Source organism: Vombatus ursinus, unplaced genomic scaffold (assembly GCF_900497805.2).
Source record: "Vombatus ursinus unplaced genomic scaffold, bare-nosed wombat genome assembly UNPS02014772.1, whole genome shotgun sequence".
Classification (NCBI taxonomy): domain Eukaryota; kingdom Metazoa; phylum Chordata; class Mammalia; order Diprotodontia; family Vombatidae; genus Vombatus; species Vombatus ursinus.
In genome coordinates this window covers 8,325,826-8,352,251 of record NW_020954550.1, presented here as the reverse complement: position 1 = coordinate 8,352,251, position 26,426 = coordinate 8,325,826, and the positions used below count along the sequence as shown (strand labels likewise).

The following is a 26,426-nucleotide window of genomic DNA, read 5'->3' as shown; positions in this document are numbered from 1 at the left end:
TAAATGCTTTTCTTCCTTTCGTGTACATGTAAACAAACATAAGATGCCTTCAAAGATTTAATACAGATGGTTTCATTCATCAGCTTTCAGATTGTTAAATGAATTAAGGTATAAGGCAAATAGGTGCATGCTCACCAAAGGAGTTGGTCAAGGTCATAGAGGATGTTCACCCCAGAGTCCATATGGAAGAGATGTTTCCTTTGGATGACATTATGCCAAATTTCATCAAACCTTGGGATATTGCAGAACTTTAAAAATGATCCAGCAAACATTCAAGCATTTAGTTTAGCTATCCACATTGGAAAATCCAAATGGAATTTATTGTCCAAATTATGACATATATTTGGAGATTTTATATATAATGTAATTGGATGCACCCTCTGGAGGTAGGCCTTGAGTACATATATCCTGGACAGATATTACAGTTAGAGACCTGAGATCAGAGATGAATAGGAGGAGTGAAGGCTGGATTTGCTTTAAAAAATTGCAATGTTATTAATGGCCTTGTTACTCCTGAAATACTCACCTTTTAAACATTTTTTAAGACTACTGTGTAGATAATTTCAGCTTAATGTGCCAACATCTGTTCCAGAGGTTTGGTCAGTCAGTAGCTAAACAAGTATTTATTAAAGATCTTGTACCAGGGTTTATTTTAAGAACTGGAATATACTATATAGGCAGAACATGGTCTCTACTCTTAAAGAGCTCTATACAGTAAGGGAAATAGCATTCAAAAACTGTGTGCATGTAAAATATATTGTACATACATATGTTCAAATAAGCACATGCATATAGATACATATACATATAAGATATGTATAGAAACACACACATGTATATGTATGTTTACATATATCTATGTAGTATTAATGGGAAGTAATCTCAGAAGGAAGGGACTGTCAAAGGGAAGGAGGACTGAGAAAGGCTTCCTGCTGAAAGGGGTATGTAAGATGAGTCTTGAAGGGAAAACCAAGGAAGCCAGGTAGAGAAGGTGAAAAGGGATGGTATTCTCAGGACTCAATGGTTTCACATTGGTGTTAGGAGATGGAATGTTGTATGTTTAAAACTGCATGTAGACCTGAACCATAATGCACATGAAGGGAGTCAAGTAAAAGGAGATTAGAAAGTTAAGAAGGCACCATATTGTGAAAAATTCATTAAGAACTTCATAATTAAAATTTCATGTATTTCAGTATTCTGACTCCACTCAATGGTGGCCTCAGGAGAAGATGGCAAAAACTGTGGTGGAAAAATATAGTTCAAAAGGACAGGAAGCATACTAGTTACCAATGTGGTAGTTGCTTCTATTTCTGCTAACTGTATTTACTTATCACCTTGTTACAGTGAAAAATAAAAATTAGCACCATATTAGAAGGGCGTAAAAAGAGAAAGCATGATGCCCAATTAAGGGAATTCCAGCCTTAACTGATTTAAACAAGCTATGATATTGTGAAAAAAAATGGAAAATGGATAAGAGAACTAACATAGACATGAACTTACCATTTCCTAAGGAAGTTTAACAAATATAAGTAAGTAGCAACAATGAGGAAACAAACAAATAAAAGCCTTGACATTGCTTCAGCCAGCAAAGAATAAACTCCTTGACAAGAAGAATGATAGGGCATCCAAGGACAACATAGTTTTATGATATAAACTCATTTCAAAAATTATATGAAATGATTCTGAGTAGTTTATTTTATGAGTAAAATTGCTTGGTAAAATCAAAAGAAATAGTGGAAGTAAAGCCAAATATATAAAAAGCATTGTGAGAAGCTCAACAAAGCAAAATTGCCCTAAGGATATTTAAGGATTAAAGTGCATCCTTAACGATGGTGTAGAAGGGACGATGAAGGTTTTTATAAATGGTATTTTGAACCAAACTTCTCTAAAGACAAACAGTTGACTGAAAGGAAGAGAGGATATAATATCCAACTGAGTTTATTATGTTGACAGTTTTTTTTTAAAAAAAGCATTTTGTAAACCAAAATGCCACCTCAATGACTTTTGTTGTTGACAATACATATATGTCATATAGAATTCTTTGAAAGATTTAGTAGTAGAAATAGGTTTGGTCAATGACTCTTTAATATCAATATCAAATAAGACATAATATAGAGAGATGTATGCTTGCTAAATTTGTTTGCCACTGTCATGGAGCACAAAGACCAAGTGGAAGAAGGGTCTCTTATAGGTGGTGAGGTTCCTCAGCTGTTCTTCTTTATTCATTGCCCCAAAATAATACAGTATTCTCTCTTCCTCCCACTCAAATCTGGACCCACCTTATTGTTGGCAGGCATTATTTGTCCAAAATATATAAAGTGATGGATAAGTTGAGTTGTCCATCTACTTGCGTATCATAATCTGGAAAACGACCTCAAACTGTTCCTAAAACAAAAGTCAATTATTTTAACAACAGTATTATTCTGGTGATGCTATAGACTATGATTCATAGAATACCCTATTCTTTAAAGAATTAAAGTTAGATCATTAAGGTCATCCAAAGGCCAATGGAGATGTGCATAGTGGGCATGAGTCAGCTGAAACATATTATCAATAATAACTTGTATAAGAGAAGCAATAAAACGGAAGTCATCAGTGAGATATGACTGGAAAAGAAGGTGGCCCAAATTTAGGGCTAGAGTCAAGCATAACCAATATATAACACACGCTTCACTATTATCTACTCAATATCAAGATCTAGAAGAAGGCACCCACCATATTGCAAAGACATGGATAAGAGTCACACCCACCAGATGAGTGCTATTCCTTGCCACTGTAGCAAGTACCCTACAAAAGACAGCATGGAGTCATTGATAGTCTTGAACTTCAAATTAGGATTACTCAGTCAAATTTCACTTTGAATACTTTCTAATTGTGTGATGGGTGTGCTATAGTGCATAGAGTACTGGGCTTGGAGTAAGGAAGACTTCCTTTAAGTTCAAATCTGGCCTCAGAAAATTACTAGCTGGGCGAACCTGGGCAAGTCACTAAACCCTGTTTGCCTTAGTTTCCTCATCTGTAAAATGAGCCGGAGAAGAAAATGGTAAACCACTCCAGCATCTTTGCCAAGAAAATTGTAAATGGAGTCACGAAGAGTTGGATGTGATTGAAAACAATAACACAGCTGTGTGATCCTCTACAAGCCCCTTAGCTACTCAGCCTCAGTTTCTTCAACTGTAAAATGATGATTAAAAATAACATCTCTCTCACAGGATCACTGTAAGGATCAAATGAGATAGTATATGTTTAGTGCTTTCCAAGCTTAAAGTGATATACAGGCATCCCTCAGAGGTACTGCAGGTTCATTTCAGACCACCTCAATAAAATGAATATAACAATAAAAGCACGTCACATGATTTTTTTATTTCCACGTGCAAATAAAAGTTATGTTTATATTATACTGTAATTGTTTATATTATATTATGTTTATATTATATATATTATATTATACATATATATTAAATATACATATATACTCATCTTATATATTATATATATTATACTTATTATATTATATTATTATACATATATATTAAGTATACATATATACATATAAATATACATATATTAAACATACATATATTATATATATGTTTATATTATACTGTAATGTGTGTAATAGTATTGTGTCTTAAAAATGTACATACTTTAATTAAAAATACTTTATTGCTAAAAAGAAAAAAAAGCTAGTCATCATCTGAGCCTTCAACAAGTCATAATCCTTTTGCTAGTGAAGGGTCTTGTCCCAATGTTGATGGCTGCTCCCTGATCGGCAGGTGGCTCCTCAAGGTTGGGGTGGCTGTGACAATTTCTTAAAATGAGACAACAATGACATTTGCCATATGACTCTTCCTTTCACTTGAACACTTGGATGCCATTCTAGAGTTCTAAACTGGCCTAATTTTAATATTGTTGTGTCTCAGGGAATAGGGAGGCCTGAGGAGAGGGAGAAAGATGGGGAATGGCCGGTGGGTGGAGCAGTCAGAACACACACAACATTTATCAGTTATGTTTGTTGTCTTATATGGGCACCCCCAAACATTTACAATAGTAGTCATCAAAAATCACTGATCACAGATCACCATAACAGATATAATAATAATAATCTCCTAACAGTGATCATTGTTTGTTTGTATTTGTTACATTATCATTTACCTGTTCAGTACTTGGATTGATAAGATAGTCCATACTGATAGGTACAATTTCTTGAAAGTTTTCAGATCACCATGAATTGAAATTTGAGTTGCCCTTATGGTATTTCACATTGTATTAATGTTACTGAGTTTCAAAAAGTCAGAATCCTTTCCCTTGAGGTTTACACAGTTTAGTTGAATATAGTTAGCCATTAAAGTGAATGGATAATGGTGTAAATAATCCAAAACCAGAGTTAATCTAAGAAACTTTTGGAATTAGTTCTATATTTTGGGGTAGCAAATTTGACTTCCTAGTTATGTTTCTATTTGTTTAATGGTAAAATTAATTTGCATTCCCTGAGGATATGAAAAATATACCAGGGTAAGTCAATTGCTCCTAGTCTGGAGCTAAGGTAGATAGAAGGCATGGCTTCAAATGCAAAAGGGATTGCATAAAGTTCACACATTGACTATTTCATTACATGAATAATGGAATATAATTTTATGTCCATCCAAGAACAAAGCACTGCATATATTCATAACTCAATCAACTTTGCAAATATCTACTGGACATAGATATTGAAGGATTGGTGACCTAGCAAACAGGAATACTTTTCTCCTTTTATGTCACTCCAGGGAAGACAGCAGGATATTTCTTTTATTTTTAAGTAAATTTTTATCACTTGTTTACAAGACTGACACAGTGATTAAATATTATTGTTTTATATGACAGAAAATTATATCAGGTAAGTTTTAGGAAGGACAGCTTGTGTACGTTCCAAAGTTTATAAATGATTGATGGTGTTATAAAATTCTCAGAGGCTTGAGAATAGCCAGATTGCTGCAGTGAAGACTTCTTCACCAAATATGTGGCCTCTGTAAAGTTTCTTTTAAGGTTTATAACTTGGTCTTTTGAGTTTGCTTGTGGAACCAATTTGGCAAGACCATTGCTTCTCCTCACTGACATGATATTCTCAGGATTTGTCTCTGACATTAGGAAAATAACAACTCTGGTCATCAGAGAAGGAGTGAGTATTTGTACCTCCTTTTACATGAATATATCATATATGGCTCCTGTATAAAGATCTTTTACTCTACTTCTAATGTAATCAGTTTCTCCAGTTAGAGGAAAATGACCAGGAAAAAAGGTAGGAAGCCTCCCTTCCCCCCACCAGATCAATTAACCTTAATCTTGTATTACAAAACAATCTTGGTAGCTGCCTGCCTAAATGTAAACACACCGGCCCATTTTGTAAAATGATGATAGGAGTACCTGCCCTTCTTACCTCACAAGATTGTTGACAAAGATACTGGAGTGGTTTGCCATTTCTTTCTCCAGTTCATTTAACAGATGAAGAAACTGAGGTAAACAGGGTCACACAGCTAGTAAGTATCTGAGTCAAATTTGAACTCAGGAAAATGAGTCTTCCTGACTCTAAGCCCAGGTGTTCTAATCCATAGTGCCACCTGTCTAACTCACATTTAGAAAGTATTTAAGAAATAATAGAGGCAGCTAGGAGGCACAGTGGATAGAGCACTGGCCATGAAGTCAGGAGGACCTGAGTTCAAATCCGAACTCAGACACATAACACTGATTAGCTGTGTGACCCTGGGCAAGTCACTTAACCCCAATTGCCTCACCAAGAAAAAAAAAAAGAAATAATAAAGCTTAAATACAGATATCTGAGGTCAACAAACAAGATACACATGAATTTAAATAATAAACAATGTAATATTATTTATTATTAGTCTTGTATTATACTATGATAAATAATATAGTAGTTAAAATATATATAACACTGCTCAGCATTTTATTCGTAGTATTATGTCATTTGAGCTTCGCAACAACTCTCTGAGAGAGATTATGTTTTCCCCATTTTATAGATGAGAAAACAGTCAGAGGTGGAGTTTAGGTCTTTCTGACTTTCAAAGTCCAGCCTTCTGTCTACTTCTCTTTTAGAACTGAGTGTTTAGGGCAGTTAGGTAGCATAGTGGATAAAGCACAAGCCCTGGAGTCAGGAAGACCTGAATTCAAATCCAGCTTCAGACATTTACTAACTGTGTTACCCTGAGCAAGTCACTTAACCCCAATTGGTTAAGAAAAAAAAAAGAATTGAGTGTTCACACTTTCTAATTTTTATTGTTTTCTGATATCAAAAAGTATTAAACACGACTCTGATGTCTAAGGAGTTAAATATAAGCAAGTCAGCTGACAGAAAGTTCAGAAATCGAGAGAATCTTCCAAAGTTAGGAAACCAAAACAGAAAATAACACTTGTCTGAACTCAGGTCTTTTTTATTCTAGGGCTTGTGTCCCTCTCCCCAGCTAATGAGAAGGTGCCCTGGGTGATACCAGGTGAGCTCCCCTGCCCCTTATCCTGTTAGACAACCACATAGAGTTGAGGACCTCTACAGTCGTCCTCTGTCATCCTTATTATAGCTTCACGTCGAGTACCGAGAAATGCGGACTGTACCACAAGGATTTACCATGACATTTCTACTATGTTTACACCACATGAAGGTCAAGGAATTACTAATTTCACAGAAATTGCTCTGTATCTCATTTCTTTCCTCTGGGAATTTTTTAAATAATCACTGAATCACGAAGTCTGCACGGACAAGACCAGCGATCGCATCAATGTAGGGAACTTTCTTTACCAATGCAGATAAGTCTGGGCTCTATAACTTCTAATCTTATAGTGAGATAGTATTTGTATAGTGCTTTGTAAACCTTAAAATGTGACATAAATGCTAGCTGCTTTTGTTTATTATTACTTTTGTTTATTATTGCTTTTGTTTATTATTACTGCTAATATTATTATCATAATTTTTATGTTTATTGTTAGGAGTCCATTAAGCAATTAAATGATTTGACCAAAGTAACAGGGCCAATATGTAGGAGAAGAGGGAGGTGAACTTGTGTTTTCCTGACTCCAGCCCTGCTCTCTCTCCACTATTGCATGCTGCCTCATATTTACACGCTCCCTCATATTTATTTTCTTTGACTCTTAATAGGACTAAATTAAATAACTGAATTCTTTGTTCTTTTTGGATATTTTCTTTAATCCTGCCCTTTTTTGTAGCAAAAAATACCCCATCTTTTACATGTAGTGATGATCTTTCTTTATTCCTCTGAAAAGTGGAACAAATTTTTTTTTCCCTTGAAAGTGTCTTTTATTTAATTCACAATTGCGTTCATTTTCTTTATATTACCAATTGATGAGGTTTAGGGATTGTTTCACTTGGATACTCGGAGCCAGTGTCCCTTCTTCCTTCAGAGGTGCCAGTATTCAGAAATATTCAGCAAAACTTTAGAGAATCATAAAATATAAAAATTGGAAGGGACCTCAGAAGCAAGTCAACTAGTCCAACTCACACCTGAGCCAAGAATCTCTTTGCAAAACATTGTGGGTAAATGGTAATTTGGTTTGAAGACTGCCAATAAGAGAGTGGAACCTGAGGCTCTCCATTCCCATTTTGGAGGTGTATTCTTTAGGGAGTATTTTCCTTATATTAAATTAGATTAAATTTTCCTCTGCAACATTTACTCATGATTCCTAGTTCTGTTATTGTGAAGTTGGGATGGGTGTAGGAGGAGGTGAAGGGGCAAGAAAAAAAATCTAACCCCTCTTCAGCATGACAGCCCCGCTCTTATAGGGGATTGGGAAGTCATGCCCAAGTCTTTTCTTCCCTGGGCTAAACATTTGTAGGTCCTTCAGCCAATCCTTGAAAGACCTAGTCTTCAGTTCTTTCACAGTTCTGGTTAACCTTTTCTGGATGCCTTACCTTATTTATGTCATTCCTAACATGTGCCCTTAACCCTCCTCCCCAACCCTCTCCCTGTTGTGAGTCATCAGAGAGTTTTGTCTGGTGGTAGGCAACAAGAGAGGGGGATATGTTACAGGGGTTCATGCAAAGCAGTGGAAGCATCTCTGTCACTCAAGTCTTATTAAGCAAATTCTATTTGCTAGGCACTTGGGATATAAAGGCAAAACTTGAACAGTCCCTACCTTTTCTGTTGGGGAACACAATATGCACATACTTAAATATACACAAAATAAATAAAAGGAAATGGAGGAGGAAGTGGTAAGATGCTAACAGCTGAGGAAGAGGATCAAGAAAGACCTCTTATAGAACTTGGCACTGGAGTTAAACTTTAAAGGAAACTATGGGTTATAAGGAGTTAGGTGGCACAGTGGATAGAGCACTGGGCCTGGAATCAGGAAGACTTGAGTCCAAATGCGGCTTCAGACACTTACTAGTTGTGTGACTCTGGGCAGGTCATTTAACCTCTGTTCGCCTTAATCCACTGGAGAAGGAAATGGTGAATCACTCCAGTATCTTTGCCAAGAAAACCTCATGGACAGTATTGGTGTGATATGGTCCACGGCATTCTGAAGAGTCAGGCATGACTGAAGAACAACAATAGCATGGGTTATAAGAGGTGGAATTAAAAAAGGAGTATTTTCCATAGAATGAAGAACAACCTGGGGGAGGGAAGGAGGGAAGGAAGGAAAGAGGAAAGGAAGAAAGGAAAAGATAAATTAGGTACGTACTCTATGATAGGCATTGTGCTAAGCACATTACAAATATTATCTCATTTGATCTTCATAACTACCCTGGGATATACATGTCATTATTAGCCCTATTTTACAATTGAGGCTGACAGAAACTGTCACTCGCCCAGCATCACACAGCTAGTAAGTCTTCCTGATTTCAGGCAGATGTTCTATCTGCTGCACTATGCAAAAGCACAGAGAAGAGAAATGGATTTGTTTTGTATGAAGAACACTGGAAAAAATCCAATTTGGTTGAACTGTTGAGTTCATGATAGGGAGTAATATTTAATAGGCTGAAAGTGTTGGACAAAGTTACATTGTGATGGGCTTTAAATACTAAAAAGGAGAGTTTGCATTTGCTCCTAGATCTAAGAACAAACCATTGGAGTTTATTGAGCAGGAGATTAGCATGATCAGCCCTTTTCTTTAGGAGTATCACCATCATTCTTGTTGATCAGGTTCATAAACTCACATCCTTAGACGCTTCACCCTCACCCCACATATCCAATCAGTTGCCAGATCATGACCCTTCCTGCATATCATCTGCAAGGTTATAGAGATGCCAGAGTGAGAGAGTATGAATAATCCCAGCTGTGGGGGCAGCTATCTTCTCCTGACTATCAATAGATCCTGATTCCATGCCTCATATATCAGTGATTCTGGGTCCAGGGTTTCCGAGTGTTCGGCTAATGAATGCCTGTGAGATGTGTGTCAGATGTCAGTTTTGAATTGTAATTGCCCTATCTAAGAGCAGCTATGGAAAATGAAAAGCAATGCTGTATCTTCCCTAGAATTCCTAGATTTATTGTGACCTATACAATATCTAGAAACCATGGGGGTGCAACTGAATGGTAGCTGTTTCATGATGTATTGTTTTATTGCTTTTATTTGATCCTATGCCAACAGTCAAATGGTTCATGTGTGTTTCTTCCCATGTCAACTCCCATTCCTGGTGTTCTTAACCTGGGGTCCATGAACTATTTTTTTTTAATTTTGATAACTTTATTCCAATATAATTGGTTTTCTTTGTAATCTTATGTGTCGTATTTTTGAGAAAAGGTCAATGACACACACAAAAAGGTTAATAACCCCTATATTATGCCAAGGTCATGTAACTAGGGCTTTGTGAAATACAATAGTTCTAACAAGGAGAGGGAACTTGGGAGCTGATTCTATTAGGATAAATCTATAATAATCTATACCTCCTGGATAGTGAATCTATATGGATAGTGTGAGAGAGCTGGAAGTTGGAGATAAAAACTCTTCTACCCTCTGAGGATCATAGGGAATATGTCACTTCTCTAGCCCTTCTGTTGGGGGTGGGGAGCAGGGCTAGGGAGGAGTCCTATATCATCAGAGGAAGGGTGGGACTGACTTAGCATCTGATCCTTCTTGTTCAGCTGGACCAGGATAGTGACTATCAGTGCTACTAGATGATTAAATCCATATTGAAATTTAAGTCCACTGAGAGCCCCAAGAGGTGTGGTGGTTGTTTATTTGTTTGTTTTAAAGAACTGTTGTTTGCACTACCTTCCCCATCCTTTATTTGTCAAATTGGTTTTCTGAACCCAGCAGGTAGAACCTTTATATGTTGATCCCTATTAAATTCCATCTGATCCTGTGATCTTATTTGACTGACTTTTCTTTCTAGCTTGTTTAACTCTTTTTTGGATCCTGACATTGTCATCCATTGTGTGATCCACCCCTCCCAGCTTCATGTTATCTGCAGATTTGACAAGGGTGTCTTCTCACCTCACCAGTGTTTGAAGCAACACAAGTCAATTTTCTATTTGTACATTTCCTCCAAACCTAGATATATTAGTGCATATCCAAATTATGGTGAAATAAAATTGTTTCAACATTGTCTTCATATATAAAATTTTCCTCACTTTTTCTCGCTACAGTTGTAGCTAGAAAATATGAAAATGTAGCTTTACATTTTCAGTTCTTTGTCTAGTATTTCAAAATAAGAATTTTCTTGCCTTCTTGGGATGTCCTCTTTGCTAAAACCATTCACTAATGTCTCATTGATATAGAAGTGGCCTTGAATTCTTGAAGGTTTATATCAGTGAAATACAAACTCTGTAAGTTTTATTCAAGCTGAGAATACTTTTAATACAATTCCAGTAGTGGATTATTTATTTGTCGTTGAAAGACAAACCTAACTCAATTCAGAGAATCTCATCAGAAGACTGGTCTCCAGGTTATGAACTATTTTCTTTGGCCGTGGCAACTCATGAAGACTACTGAGGCAAGGAGGAATTGTCACCTGTGTGTGGAAGATGTGCCTACATCATTGAAATCATAGATTCTCTTAAAATGAGACGTATTTGGATGTTCAGAGCATTTACAAGTCAACTGCATGTGTTTGTCATTGTTATTTTTACCCAATTGCCTGTTTTTAAGCTGCATTCAAAACATCCTCAACCCCAAACCTTCATAGTTTCAGGAAGTTCTGAGACTTTCAGAAAGGGAGGTCACAACTATAATGGATTCATAAGTCTGGACAACTGGAGAAGCCTGTCCATTCATAGAGTTCCCAAGTACTTCGAGGTTGATAAAGATAGGAAGAAGCCAGTCAAGTCTATATCAGAACTCTCTGGGGTCCTTCTAGCAACAGCATACCTAATGAGAGTCTTGTACCAACCAGCTCTTCTAGAAATCCTCTAAAATGCAAACCAGTCCTTATCTACCTGCTTGATAGTCCTGCCTCACTCCCAGGCTGAGCTGACCCCACAGCATCTGAGAATTATCAAAGGTTTGTGGAATGGGGGTGGTGTACATATTGACTTTTGGCATTGGTGTAGCTGAAAAACAGTACAGGAAATAATGGTATTGGAAGCAATTCAAAATAGTAGACATAGCCAGAAGTTTTAAAAAATGATTCCAGGAAGGGTAGAGGTGTATTTGGGGGGCAACACTTCAAGATGGAAGGGAGGGAGGGTCCTAAAGATGAAAGAGAGGATGCCAAACATTGCTCATGGTGGAAAGAGGAAGGAGAGGTATTTGGCTTATCCTTTAGACTTTCTCTTCCATGCTTCGGCATTTTAATGGAATAGTCTCCTTAATTTCTGTTGGCTTCATCTCTTCTTTAACATGGAAACAGTGGCAAGGAACTTCCTTTGGAATGAAGTGAAAGACGATCACAAGTCACATCTTTCACAACAGAATCAGATTGTGGAAGTATTGCTCAACATGAACAGTTCTTTTGTGTGTAAGGTTTTGAGGATTTTGAAGAAGAATTTATAAGAAACTCCCACCTATTACATTTCTGCCGCTGGATTCTTGGCAAAGTTTACCCTAACTGTTCTGTAATTTCTGGCAGCACAGTTATTTCTTGGGTAGAAAACTTTGAGTATCTGACAGTTTTAATTCTTGTGTTTACCGACTCTGTTGCCTTTGGAATTATAGATGCCTAAAGCAAGTCAAACAGGTTGGATGACAAATTATGCTTCAGATTCACTCCCACTCTTATCTCAAACTACTGAGTGAATTTATCATCTCCTTTCACTCCTCTTACTGATTTGGTTGATAAGTCCTCTCTTACCTCACTCCTCTTTCTGGATCATCATACATGCTTTTTTTTTTTTCAGCTGAATTTTTGATACACCCAACATTCTTCTAAGCTATGAAATGGACAGTAAAGTTTGTTTTTCTTTGTTTTTGTTCTTTTGTTCTTTAAAGATCCAAATGTGATTTCATTATTATAGGGAACTCTAGATGAGGAAACTCTGTACCAATGCATCTGGGATGCTGAGAAGTTGGGTGATTTGCCCAGGGTCAGACAGACAGTGTGTGTCAGAGATGAGGCTTGAACCAGGTCTCCCTGACTCCGTTCAACTTTTATTTATTTATTTATTCATTTATGCCATGATGAGAGTTGATTAGATTAGATTTAATTACAGGAATGTATAATGGAATTCTTCCTTAGTCTTCATTTGATTATTTCTTTAACCCTATTTACTCCTACTTTATTTAGTAATTTGTGAAACTTTAACAAGGTCTTATTGGATTGTGTATTCAGTAAAATGTCTTAGAAAATGTATTTTATTTGGCCTTTTAAAAGATAGATTCAAATTCTAACTGTTTTATGACATGTGTTATCTTTGCCAAGTCATTTAATCTCTCTGGACCTCAGTTTCCCCATTTATATGATAAATGGGTTTGAACTATATGCTCACTAAAGCCCCTTCCTGCTCTAAATCATATGATCCTATGACAAATTAGTGTGACCATAAATAATAGATTGTGTGTATTTATAAATATGGAGTTTTAAATTTTTTAAATAATAAAGTAAGTATTAAATATGAGAGATATTGTGCATATTTTCTTGTGGGTACATGGAGTAGGGCATGGATTTTGATTTTTGAGCCCATATTTCTATTGGTATCCAAAAAAAATTTCTGACCTGGTGGCCAACTTTTTGGTGATGACCTTTTCTGAACTTAGCTAGGCTCATTCTTAGCCACAAATATATAGCCTGTCACTTAACTAGCACTGGAAGTCTGGCCAGAGCTTGTGTTCCCCTGGTATCATGAACTCCAAGGCACACTGAGATATTCAGTAAGACTTGAGCACAAGAATCCGTAAGGAAAGAAAACATTGGATCACTTCATCAGTAGCTTCTCATTGGCCAAATGGTTTTCCCCAATACTCTTACTGTTGTTGAAATTTTAGATATAGCCTTGTTGGTTTGTTTCTAAATCTAGTGCTGGCCTTAGGGGGATGTTAAATTAGGAGAGGACTCCTTTCCCTTGCTCAAAAGTCTTCAGCAGTTATCTATAGTCTACAAGATAAAATAAAAACTCTTTAGCCTAGCATTCCGGGCCCTACTCAATCTGCCTTGAAACCTACTTGGACAGCCTTACACTATTTTTTATGACCTTTCCATTTTGCCCAAACTGGTCTGCTAGCCAGTCTCCTATCTTATCCTGCTTTCTTTCTTTCCCCAAATTTTCATAGGGCCTTCTCTGTATATGGAAATCATTTCCTTAACTCAAACCCAGCTCACATTCACCTTCCATGAAGTTTTCGCAGATAGTTCCAATCTAGAAGAAATCACTTTTTCTGCAAAGATTTTTAGAGCACTTTCAATCCTGTCATTATGTCTCTCACAGTAATCTATGTGCTACTGCCACACCCCTGTGGACAATAAGCCCTTTGAGAGCAGCTATTGTCATTTTTTATCTTTGTATCTTACCATTATCTATGGGGTTCAGGGAATAATACTCATCTAATCACTGGGGCAGATAGGGGGTACAATGGATAGAGCACTGGGCTTTGAATCAGGAAAACTATCTTCATAAGTTCAAATCCAGCCTCAGATACTTACTGCGTGACCTTGGGCAAATCATTTAACTCTGTTTACCTCAGTTTCTTCATCTGTCAAATGAGCTGGAGAAGGAATGGCAATCTAATGTTTTTTTTTTTTCAATTGAATTGAATTGAGAAAGGTGGTGTTACCTAGTGCCCTGAAAGTCAAGAAGCCTAGAGCCACATGCTGAGTCCCTAAGCCATATCAAGAATTAAAGAGACCTGTACTGTTATTTCTGATATCTTTAGAATTGCCTTATAACATGAGACCCAATAGTTTACTTAGCTTGTACCTAAATCGATCACTGCAAGGATCTTGGATTCTAGTTATGGCTCTACCACATCCAGTGTGACCTTGGGCAATTTGTTTTTCAGTTTTCTCATTGTCAAGTACAGTACGTTAACTGTAGTGAGAATCAAAGTAGATAGCACTTTGGAAACTATAAAGTGCTCATCAAACTATTTGTTGTTATAATTATGTTTACTATCATCGAGATGATTAAAATTTAAGATCAAAGAACTCCCCAAAGCAACATATCACCCTTTCCCTACTCCACACTTCCCTTCTTGTAAAATGGTGTTCAAAGTTCTGGGAGTGAATTTGTTCTGAGTATTTCTCTCCAGAGGTGAGTAAGCCAACATTTGAAGTCCCATTTTTTCATTTTAAAGTAATCATGTATCTTATCTCTTTATATCAATAACATTATACTGTTATTAGAACCTTTGGTGTTCTCATGAGTCATTTGAATGCTATTACTTTCTTCATAATACATGACAATTAGGTTGAATGAATGAAAAACATTCAGTAAGTGCTTATTTCGTGCTAGGCACAAAATAAGTTGGAATTCAAATGCAAAATGAAATGAGCCCATTCCTCAAAGGGCTTTATTTATATGTGGGAGCAGTGGCCAGGGAAGGGAGTGTCTGGGAAATTCTAGGGATAGTATTACATAGGGAAGCCAGTTGACAAGACCTTTCCAGGAACAATTATATTTTTTTGGCAATCGTCCTTAGAGTAAGAGATTGAAGAGACCCAAGCCAGAGATAGCAGGGTGGATGGTCAGATAATGGTGTTGGGTGGCTGGATAGAATGTGGAGCTTGGTCTATTGGTCTGGTCTCAGTCTGGAGCTGGAGATGAAATGGGCTAATTGAAGTTTGTGTTCTACTAATTTCTTTCTCCCAGTGGATGGTACCAAGGAGAGAGGAGTTGGTAAGTTAATTTCCTTTTTGATACATACAGTTTATCTTAGCAGTGTACATTACTGTCAAATGAGATAACATATATAGATTGCTTTGTAACTCCTAAAACATTAAGGTTATATTGTCATTACTTTAGAGGCTCTGTGGTATAAAGGAGAGAGTGCTGGGATTGGACTCAAGAAGATCCTTGTTCAAATTCTGCAAATGATGTTTACTAGTTCTATGATCAAAGGCTAATCATTTAACCTTTCTGAGCCTCAGGCAGTTCTCTTACAGGATAATTTTTAAACCTATCAGGTTGTAGTCTGCATCAGTGAAGTGAATTACCATACTGGGAATTCTCACACGGACAAAATCACAAGTTTTTGATGTGTTATCTACATTGCCATCTGAATGTATATGATTCAGACTCATACACACAGAGACACACGGACTCTTAAGAGTTGGAAGACTAGAAACTTTCAATCTAATTCATTCCTATTGATTGCTTCTGCAACATCCCCTATAAGCAGTCCAGCCTTTATCCTCATTGGGATGAGGGAAGGACTATCTGCTACGGAATGCTGAGGCAGCCTATTCTGTTTTTGGATAACCAACTCTTGGGGAAATTAATCCATTACTTCTATCTCTACCCTCTGGGACCAAGCTAAGTAAATCTAACCCCTTATCTACATGGCATCCCTTCAGATATTTGACAGCAAGTATCCATTCTAAAATCCCTTCTAAGCCTTCTTTCCTCCATTATAAGTTATGAACAGGTTGTGATCTGCACCTGTGAAGGGAGCTTCCATACTAGGAGTTCCCTAGTTCTTCCTATTTCATATTCTCTGTTCTCTCTATCCTAGCCTGCCTCTTCTTTACACATTTATGCCATGTGTTTTCGAAAATCTGATCCTCAGAACTGAAGATTCCAGAACTGATCTACCAAGAGGAGAATCCATAGAACAATTTCCTTCCTCATTCTGAATATTATATAGTCTAAGATAACATTAACGTTTTGGCTGCCATGTGACACTGTTGATTTATAATGAATTGCAATCCACAGAACCCCCAAGATCTTTTTCATGGGACAAGCAGCAATCCCCCCTATCCCATGCTTCTACAGTTGACCCACTCAGAAGACCCAGAAGACAATGTTCTCTATATACTGGAAGGAGTAAGTGAGCTAAGAGTTGGGCAACTTGAGTTGCCATTATATTTCTACAAATAATTACCCATGTGACCTTGGGTAAGACACTTACTCCTCTGAGCCTTAGTTTTCTCATGTTTCAAAATGTTGGGACAGGACAAGATGATTCATAGCATCATAGATACAGAGTTGGATAGAACCTCAGATGACATTTAATCCAACTCTGATTTTGCAGATGAGGAAACTGAGGCCCAAGAGGTTAAATGACTTGACCGAGGATGGGTGAGTCAGGTCCTTTTCAGTTTGAACATTCACAAATCTAGTTTCTGTAATATAAAATGATGATAATTTTTTCACATTTCTAAAATTCAGCATAACACTTATTCTTTCAACTGAATGGTACTCTTCTTCCTAGTTTGAAGAAATATTATTTTAAAAATATCTGCAGATATCTCTACTCTTTGCATCTTTTGATTTTGCTTTTAGTTAGATGACTTGTTGCATTTCATAAAGCTATACCTAATTTATGACAGACTCACAATCATGCACTGTTAATCACATTGGTATGAAGGAAAACTCAAGTTTTGCTTACCAAAAGTTTGGGCACTAAATGTGAGGCACTGTATTTGCCTGGTTTTCCTATGAAACAGGCAGCTTCTGGGTTAGTAAAGACCCACCACAGATTTCATCCAGGGGATTGTAATTGTGAGCCACCCTGGGTGTTTGTGAGTTATATCCTTCTTCACTCTTGAATGAATCACAGTTGCCTTTGCAGGTGAAATAATGCTTTACCTTGCGTGTTCTGCTAAAATCCTCCCCCCCTTTTTTTGTGGGGGAGGATAATCCATTCCTTGTTATAGAGTGGGGAGTTGAAGGAAAAGGAAAATGTCTGTGTGTAACATGCTAGGAGGCTACCACTGTGGGACGAACAAGCAGGCTTCTGAATGCTGTTTCCCATAAGTCCCTGCTACTGAGATTTTTGCTACACAACCTTGCAAGCTGTGTTGCTTGCTATGTGAACACCGTCTTAGGGACATTAAGGAAATTAGTCTGTTCTCTCTCTCTGTACAAAAGTCCCTACTGCCATCCTTATTTCCCCATAGGTAGTGGGGCTAGGATGAGTGGTACCCGGCTTAAATCCTGGAGAAGGCTTCTTAAAGATTAGCTGATTTTTTTTTTTTAAAGTATCTTGCCCCTAAAAGGGAAGTGAAAGAGGGGGTAGGAGAAATTATCTCTTTTTAAATTTTCATCTCATCATTAAAAGGGAAGATGAAGGAAACTGTGGACTCTGTTCATTTTCAGATGTGCAGGCTTTTTCTGATAAGTAGCTGCCTGACACGGAAGACTCAAAATAGTACTTTTCTCTCCCCCCTCTGAGTAGCCTTGAATGGTATCTGCCAAACAGATGACAAAGTACCTAGGGCTGAATCACATACAGAGACAGCATTTTCAGCAGAACATAGGGCTAAACTATTGTAATTACTGTTTATAGCTGGCAGTGCCTGAGCAAGAGATGTCAGACCAAAGAGGAAACAAGTTATCGAACCTTAGAGAAAATGCTGTATATTAATTATAGGATTCGAGGGGAACGCGTGCTTCTCAGACATGCGCCAAGTTGCTTTTGAGATCACAGTTCGCATTACATTTTCTCTAGAGGGAGTGAGTAGATAATTGGGATTTTTTTCTTTTCTTTTTTTTTCTTTTCTTTTTCCTCCTCTCTCTTTTTTTTTATTTTATTTTATTTTATTTTTTTTACGGTTTTGAACCTCCAGTGGATTGAAGAGAGAGAGAAAAATGGATATGTCTGACCCCAATTTTTGGACTGTCCTCTCAAACTTTACTTTGCCTCATTTGAGGAGTGGAAACAGGCTTCGCCGAACACAAAGGTAAAACGCTGCTGGAGTTTGCCTGGAGAGTGAATGCTTTCGTTTCTGAGGTCCCGATCTCGGTTTTCTTTGCCATGAAGTTTTTAGCCACTGCAGCTCTGTTTCCCGAACAGTACTTTAAGAAAGTTTGACAGACTGCAAGGAAAACATTTATCACTTTAAGTATTGTACCATCGTTACAGGTTTCATTGTGGGGTGTGATGAGTGTGCTTGTCACAATTGTGTTTCTCAGCCAGTGAGACAGATGAGATGAATTGGGTGGAGAAAAGAAAGGAGGGAGGAGGGCAGGAGGTTCCTTCTTTGACTATGCACCTTTGATCTGATAACGTGTATCCGTTTCACACAACCAGACATCAAGACTTTGGATTCTCTTTGTAGAGTGTTTCAGAGGCTTCCCTGGATCAAATATTTGACCTTTATTTGAAGCAGATGGCCTATATAGGGAGAGCTCAAGTTAGCCTATTTCATAGTGTGCTTAAAGAGACAGGTCAGCATAACTTTGCCATTTTGTTTTTACCAGTTTGCTGACATTTGTTATGAATACAAGGCTGGCCTTTTCATTTAGTAGCATTTTCATCTTTGACAAAGAGTAAAAAAGAAGAGAGCTGTTGTTATTGTTGTTGTTGTTGTTGTTGTGTGTGTGTGTGTGTGTGTGTTTTTCCAGTCAAGGTAGAGCTAATGCCACAGGTAGCAGGAAGTTCCAATTTAGGTGGGTTGCTGGCATGAGTTGAGAAGGGAATATTTTGGGTACTTGGGAATTTGGATGTGTACCTAGTAGAAAGGTAAAGCTGGAGTTTGCCCTGATTTTTGTTGATGACCTAGTCCAGAGAATTCAAATATAGCCAACTTGCTTCCTTCAAAACTGACACTACTCATTCATTTGAACTTACATTAAAGTAATTTTATGTGACCAAGAAAACAGGATGTAGGCTTATCCGATTTGGAATTTAATAAACTCAAGTTATCCTGTACGTGACAGAATTCAGAGAGGATATTTTATTGGGGTGGGGGTGTGCTGGGAGCACACATAGACCTCAATTTACTAATATACCTGAAACTTTGTATAGTAAAAATGCAGATTCGACAATATAGGGTATGGGGAGGGGGAAGATGCAGTTTGTGGTTTTCTTGATACGCTCTTAGCACTCACTACAATTGGATGCTTTATTCTTGTAGAGGAAAAAAAATGTCACAAGATGTCCCTGAGAGATTTAAAACCATCATTATCTTTTCAGTGATTCCTAGCACAGCCAGACTGCAGTTCTAAAGCTGTGACTTTTAAATAACATCTCTGTGCTTTTGTCCTTCTGTCATGTAATATTTATAGAGAAGTTTCAACATGTTGATTTTTTTTCTCCCTTTGGTTCGCGCTATGTCGCTTAAGCTTCAAGTCAGCTGAACATCTCACCAGACTGTATTGATGTAGGTATAAATTGGAATGGTGTTGAAGCTGCCACTCTTCCAAACAGAAGTAAACTTCAAAGCTTCTTGCCTTCCCATTGGACATGTGCTTTTAACTTATGCTCCATGTTAAGCTGCTGGAGTCACAAAGCTGTTTTTTGGTTTGGTCCAGTTTATTGTGGGCAGTAGCTTTCAACCCCCCCCCCATCCCCCAATGCCTACTTGCTCAGACTTGGGAGACCAACAGGCTCTTTTTTTCCACTGCCTTTTAAACCTGTTGATAGAGAAGTATCACACTGAGTCAAGTAGAGGAGGTATTCCTTGAATTCCCTGGTTCTTTAGTTTCTGGTCCTTGGCTTCAAGTAATTATCATCTGGGGTAGGGTCATTTCTGATCAGCAACAGTTTTAAAGGTTTGAAGAGATGATGTAGGACAGTGGATAGGGCACTGGACTTTGAGCCAGAAGGGCATGAGGTCAAATCCTATTTCAGAAACTTATCAGGTGTGTGACTCTGAGAGCAAGTCACTTAATGTGACTTGGTTTCTTCATCTGTAAAATGAGGGAGCTGAATTCTGTGACCTCTAAGGACCCTTCCAGCATTATATCTATGTACCTATGAACGTGGCTTAATTCTGTTCTTGCCTTAGGGACTTCTCAGAAACTATTTTGTTTCTAGGCATCCCTGGGAAATTGAAATTGCTACTTGTGGGGTCAAGATGTCTAAATTAGTTTGAAACCTGTGTAATAACCTCAATCCCCCTTTCCCCTACCTCCAGTCCTGCCCCGAAAAGCCCAGGAAAGTTCACTGATGTTAATATTCATTATGTATAGTTTTAGTCTTCCTGGGATCCTTAGCTGCTATGGACTAGAATACCTTTCCCTCCTTCATGAGGGAGCCGCACCTTGATCTAGACCTGAATCAAGCCTAAAGGTTTAGGTGGAAATTGTCCTGGTGTCTTGTGAATTCATCTTCCTCCAAGGCTCCTGGGATTTAGTTCTAGACATCTTCTCACTGTAATGATATTGTTGTTATATCTTTTTTTTTTCTCTCATGTCTGATTCTTTATGACCCATTTGGGGTTTTCTTGGCAAAGTACAGGAGTGGTTTGCCATTTCCTTCTCCAGTGTGTCCTCATTTTACAGATGAAGAAACTGAGGTAAACAAGGCCAAGTGACTTGCCCAGGGTCATACACATAGTTACTGTCAGGGGCTGAATTTGAATTCAGGAAGATGAGTCTTCCTGACTCCAGGCCCTGCACTCTATCAGTGCCACCTAGCTGATAATATTAGTACATAATAATGCTTGGACACAGTCTCTCTATTTCTCAGAAGTTAAGATATCCACAGACTGCAATCTTTTTTTTTGCTAGTAAGGATTCTGTGTTAGGATCTAGAAATTTTGAGGATTTCAGGATTTAAAGAGTTTGGAGACATCTGGCCTGTTCACTGAAATCTTCACCCACTGTTCGTTGTTTAATCCTTTTCTGTCATGTCCAACTGTTCATGACCTCTTTTGGGATTTTCTTGGCTAAAATACTAGAGCGGTTCGCCATTTCCTTCTTTAACTCATTTTGCAGATGAGGGAAACTGTGGCAAACAAGATGAAGTGACTTGCCCAGGATCACACCAACTAGTAAGTTTGTGAGGCTGGATTTGAACTCAGGTCCACACCCTACACTCTATCCACTATACCTCCTATGGTTTCCTTCAATGACTGCCCTGGCTAGCCTTCCCTAAAATAATTAGCAAAGTAAACCCTTAACACACATGAAACATTTATACTTCAACACTCTGTATTCAGACTAACTTCCCCAATGGCTGTCCTCTTGGTGTACATGGCTTATTTCTGCTTCCCTAGTTGTAGCACCTTGAACTGATTATTTTGACAGCTTTTGGTAAAGGTTGGCCCCAAGTTTTCTAAACCTCTTCTTTCTAAAAGGCCTCACCCATTCCTAATATTCATTTTCTTTCATTTGCTTGGATATGGTGCCTGTGGATTTGGAGATATCTTTCTCCATACAGCCACCACCCTCTATCTCTTCTACCCAGATCTTGTTTCTTTCCCAGAATGTTCAGTATCTTTGCCTGACATACCACTTTGCATATTGTACTGTAGGTTGATTGCACCATTTAGTATTGTGACTTTAAGGAACTCCACACATATTAACCTTCTTCTCAGTAAATACCTGCTTCTGAAGACCAACTAAGAGTGAAATCATACTTTGAGTCACTGAATAAGAACTCATGAGATTAAGGGAAATAAAGCTGAAAAGAGGGCGGGGAATACTCTGTCCCACTTACATCAAAGGAATGAGATGTCTTCCTTCTCACTTTAAAACTTTATTACAACAGAACTTAACCCTAATGAACATTTTGTTCCAAGATAACCAGTTATTTCACCTAGCTATCTGGTATGCTAACTTGTCATCTTGTAGACTACATTATTGAGACATTTTTAGATATTCCAGATTTCCTCTCCCAGAATTGTGTAACATAATGAGGTTTCATTGACCATTTAATTTCGGTAGTTGAGGTGCTCTGGTGGGTGGGGCATCAGAGTAATTCTAGTTCTTGGAAATGGGAGCATCAAGCTTGAGTTATCTAAAGCCTGTATTCTTTAAGATTAGACCCTTCAGATTGAGTGGAGCACCTGAACCTCCCCTCCTGTCCATCAGTGCAGAGATGGTACATCTTGCTCTTCATGCTCTTTTGATTTTGACTGATGCTGACATTTGAGTTGTTCCCTTGAAACTTCTCATTCCCCCAACCTATCCCCCTTCACTGTTTTACCTCAAAGCACTCACATTCCACTGGAAACATTTTCTCTCTCGCTCTCTTTTTAAAAACTGGGTTGGCATTTCCCTTTTCCTACCTTATTCCCTCAGGGCAACCTTGGTTCAATAGTTCAGTTGCTACTCTGGGGAGCAGACTTCTTCTGGGATGAATGGAAAAGTTAAGAATGCTGAGTTAGACCAGCAGATTATTTTCATTAAGAGAATAATTACAACATTTAATGGTTTGTTTTATTCTTTTCAACCACATGCCCCCCCTCAGCAATACACAGATGACACGGCACACTGTTTTCTGCACATTTGTATGATTTTTTTGTCTGCTCTTAATTATCTTATTATATTCCCTCTATCATTAGATAAACTCCTTGTAAGCATTGGGCATGACCCCTATTTTACTAATATCTGTCAAATATACACATTAGGGCACTGTATAGAAAGCTGACCTCCAAGCAGAGGTGTACTGGAGTCAGCTTTTACCAGAGCTGACTGTTAAATTTTAAACAATCAGTGTGAGCATTTACATCTAGGAAATCATCAAAAGTTACAGATTAGGGCTTGTTTTTTGTCCAGATTTAAGAAAGTGATAGAGAAAGTGTTAATTATGCAAATTAAACTTAAAAATGTACCCTGTATAGATTATTTTTTTCTTTGGGCAACCAGATGTTAAACACAGGAAAGTCCAGTACTGTGCTAAGCACTTTATAATTATTAACTCATTTAGCCTCACAAAAACTGGGAGAGGTGGGTGGTTTTTTTTTTTCTCATTTCACAGATAAGGAAATGTAGGCAAACCGAAGTTAAGTGACTTGCCCAGCATCACAAAGCTAGTAAGTGTCTGAGGCTGGATTTGAACTCAGGTCTTCCTGACTCCAAACTGGCAATACTTATTGTGCCACCTAGCTGCCTGCAAGTTCTGCCTATTGAACATACTGACAGTGTGACCCTGGACAAATTACTCAAACACTCTGTGTTCTAGGTAACTCTCTAAGACTAAGTTTTAGAGAAGCTGCTGACTTGTATAGGTTAGAAGAAATGTCTTCCTCATCTGGAAGTTCCTATCTCAATGAAGTCAGCCAAATTCCTATTCCCTAATGTTCACACGTGGAGCAGCTAGATGGTGCAGGGGATAGAACGCCAGGCCTAGAGTCAGTAAGATGTGAGTTCAGATTTTGACTTCACTAATAATTTACTGTCACCCTGGGCAAGTCACTTTACACTGTTTGCCTCAGTTTCCTCATCTATCAAATGAGCTGGAGAAGGAAATGACAAACCACTCCAGTATCTCTGCCAAGGAAATATTGATTTTATCCACCTACTTATAGCTAAATTCTTTATGTATGAGTAGAGATAAAATGCTGGTTAATGGTGAGGTGATATTTTGAACCCTTCTATAATTTAGTCTTCTGGTTCCAAAATATGCTTGTAGAAGAACAAAGATTATTTTTCTGAGGGACTTTTTGTTTCTTTGTTTTTGTGTGAGAGTAATACAGCAGGTAATATTTTGGTTTGACTCATGGATTTTTGAAAGTTGCAGCTTATTCCATTAAGTTGTAAATTAAGAAGTTACCCCTAACCAGGCTGCTGGGTCTTAGGCCACAGTGTGTTTTAATATGTTTGTGCTTAAGTATACTGCCTTGGGGTCAGGAACAGACTTTGTGTTTTGAGAATATACCTTGGGAGAGAGGGGGTACAGCTAGATGGCTCAGTGGATAGAGCATCTGGCCTGGATTCAGGAAGACCTGAGTTCAAATGTGCCCTCAAACACTTGACACTAGCTGTGTGACCCTGGGCAAGTCACTTCACCCCACTGCCTCTCAAAGGGAAAAAAAAAGTAAAAAAAAAAAAGAAGAAAGAAATACCTTGGGGGCCAGTCTTCTCAATCTGTGCTAGTTAGCATTTTCAGGTCCCATCAGATGCTATTGAGGGATCTTGAATGATTTGGATAGTTGAATCTTATGGGCTTTAAGATTTGTTTTACTTGTGTCCACACTGTGCCTTTGTTTCAGCAAAGGCCATAGTATTGGGTGAAATTTTTCCTTGATTTTGTTCTTGAATATAATCCTGTCAGGAATATGGAAAACAAACTTGGCCGATTTCCCACTACCCTCCTCCATTCCAGGCCCCCCAAGAGTTGACAGTTACTCCCACTCCCTTTTTGATTTCTAGTAATTAAATGCAATAACATGACTTCATTGCATTTGCTTTCCTGTTTGTGCATCATGGATGATAGTATGAAAAGTGAGCTATTCAGCCACGCCTCCCTCCCCCCACACATGCCCCAAAATTATATTACCTTATTCATTGTCGCTATCTTTCCTGTCATCTTTCTCTCCCAAATTTGCAATCATTTTCAGATCTTCCTGCCTTCCCTGTTATATGCTCCAAGATTTAAGATCTTGACCCAATCCTATAAGAACCATTGATGCAATAACTCTACTGATGTTGACTGATTCTTGCTTCTTTCAAGGCCTTTGCTCTGACCAGAACCAACCCGCTCAGTCACTACCCTCCAACTGCCACTTTTGGAGGCAGGCACCAACTTTTCATCATCTTCATTTCTTTGCCTCTCAAGCCCAGCATAATGTTTATAGGGATAGGGACTGGACCAGACCTGTGATTTCATTGATATAAGGCACTTAAGGTGAGGACACTACCTCTCCCAAGACAAGTGGGCACCCTCTTTGCAAATTAGAGTCTTAAAGACTTATCTCTCTATGTGACTTGGCTAAGATCACTTGGTATGTGTAAGAGAAGGAATTTGAACCCAGGTCTTCCTGGAGGTTGGCTCTCAAGCCACTATGACATACTTCATAGTAGAAACATAATCATAAAATAGGAGCCATGAACTTAGTGGACTCTTAATAGTTAGTGACCAGATGAATGAATATTCAATTATTTTCCTTATTCAAGTCTTTTCAGAATGTCTCTGCCAAATAAATTATCCTTACCTTGCTGGTCCTGTCAGATTCAGAAGGTTTGTTCTTACCTTGGGGCTCTGCCCCTCCCTGGATCTCTGCTCTCATTTCCTCCCACTCTTTGTCTCACTCTCTCTGCTCTGCCCAGGCCTGTTGCCTACTGCCTCCTATACCCCCTTGCTTCGTCTTTCTTTGGATCAGATTTTCTGCAGTGAGGATTGGGGCCTAATGCCTGCATGTCTTGGCCTCTGAGCTCTCCCCTTCTTTTCCTGCCTCCTGAAATTTCTAATATTCCATGGTACCCAACCCAGGGCCCTCTTTACCTTATAGGGAATTCTGCCTTCATCCCACTAACATGTTCTTGGAAAGGAGGAAACTAATCTAACCTTTAAAATGTAACGACTCTCTTTGCTCTATGTTGGTTTTTTATTTTTTGTTTTTTTTCTTTATTCATCTGTCATTTACAATCTAAGGCTGTAACTGCTTAGGACTAGAGTATTGTTATTATGTTTAGTGCACCTACCTTTTTGAAGTTCAACAAATAATAAACAGGCATATGTACATTTTGGAAAGTATGCTTGTACTTTCTGGTATAGAACCTGCAACCAGGGCTTATAGATTTGCTTTACCCCCTACCTTACCTCCTTTGTAGAGATTAAAAACAAAGACTCTATTTCTAAAGGAAATTCATTAGAAACAAACCTTTGGAATCTGGAGAATGCCTCTCCTAGAGAGCATGGGTAGTTCATTGTTGTAACAGGGCAGTACAAGGAGGTATGATTTTTTTTTTTAAACTCTCAGGGGACATAGATTGTATTGCTGTTGGGTAAAGAGTTAGAACATGGTTTGCACATGTTTTTCATAGATTTCGCTAATCCTCTGGCCATGTGTTACATTTTATGCTTACACCTAGTTACCAGAAACATAAGCAGTATCTTCAAACAAGGCCAACGCTCCCATTAGCCTGAAGCAAGCCTTCTGTTTCCTGGACTTTATAATTGATAGATTGTTGGGGGAGAAAGGTCACTGAAGTTCCTGTGTGGGAATGACCCAGACAGAAGGAGCTTGAAGGAATGCTTGCTTGTTTTTGAAGGAC

General features: G+C 38.1%; 1 protein-coding gene across 5 annotated transcripts in view; it reads left to right on the top strand.

Moving 5' to 3' along the window:
- Window positions 1-26,426, top strand: part of MAST4 (microtubule associated serine/threonine kinase family member 4) — a 783,557-nt gene that overhangs the window by 566,353 nt on the left and 190,778 nt on the right. The window contains exons 1-2 of one of the 5 annotated variants that reach the window (XM_027863402.1): window positions 17,769-17,993; window positions 18,107-18,220. The exons of 3 other annotated variants lie outside the window; for them this stretch is intronic. In XM_027863402.1, coding sequence (XP_027719203.1) covers window positions 18,129-18,220 — 92 coding nt within the window. In that variant the 5' untranslated portion in view covers window positions 17,769-17,993; window positions 18,107-18,128. Of the gene's footprint in view, window positions 1-17,768; window positions 18,221-26,426 lie in introns of those variants that run through there. One more of the 5 variants, XM_027863403.1, reaches the window with a different exon arrangement.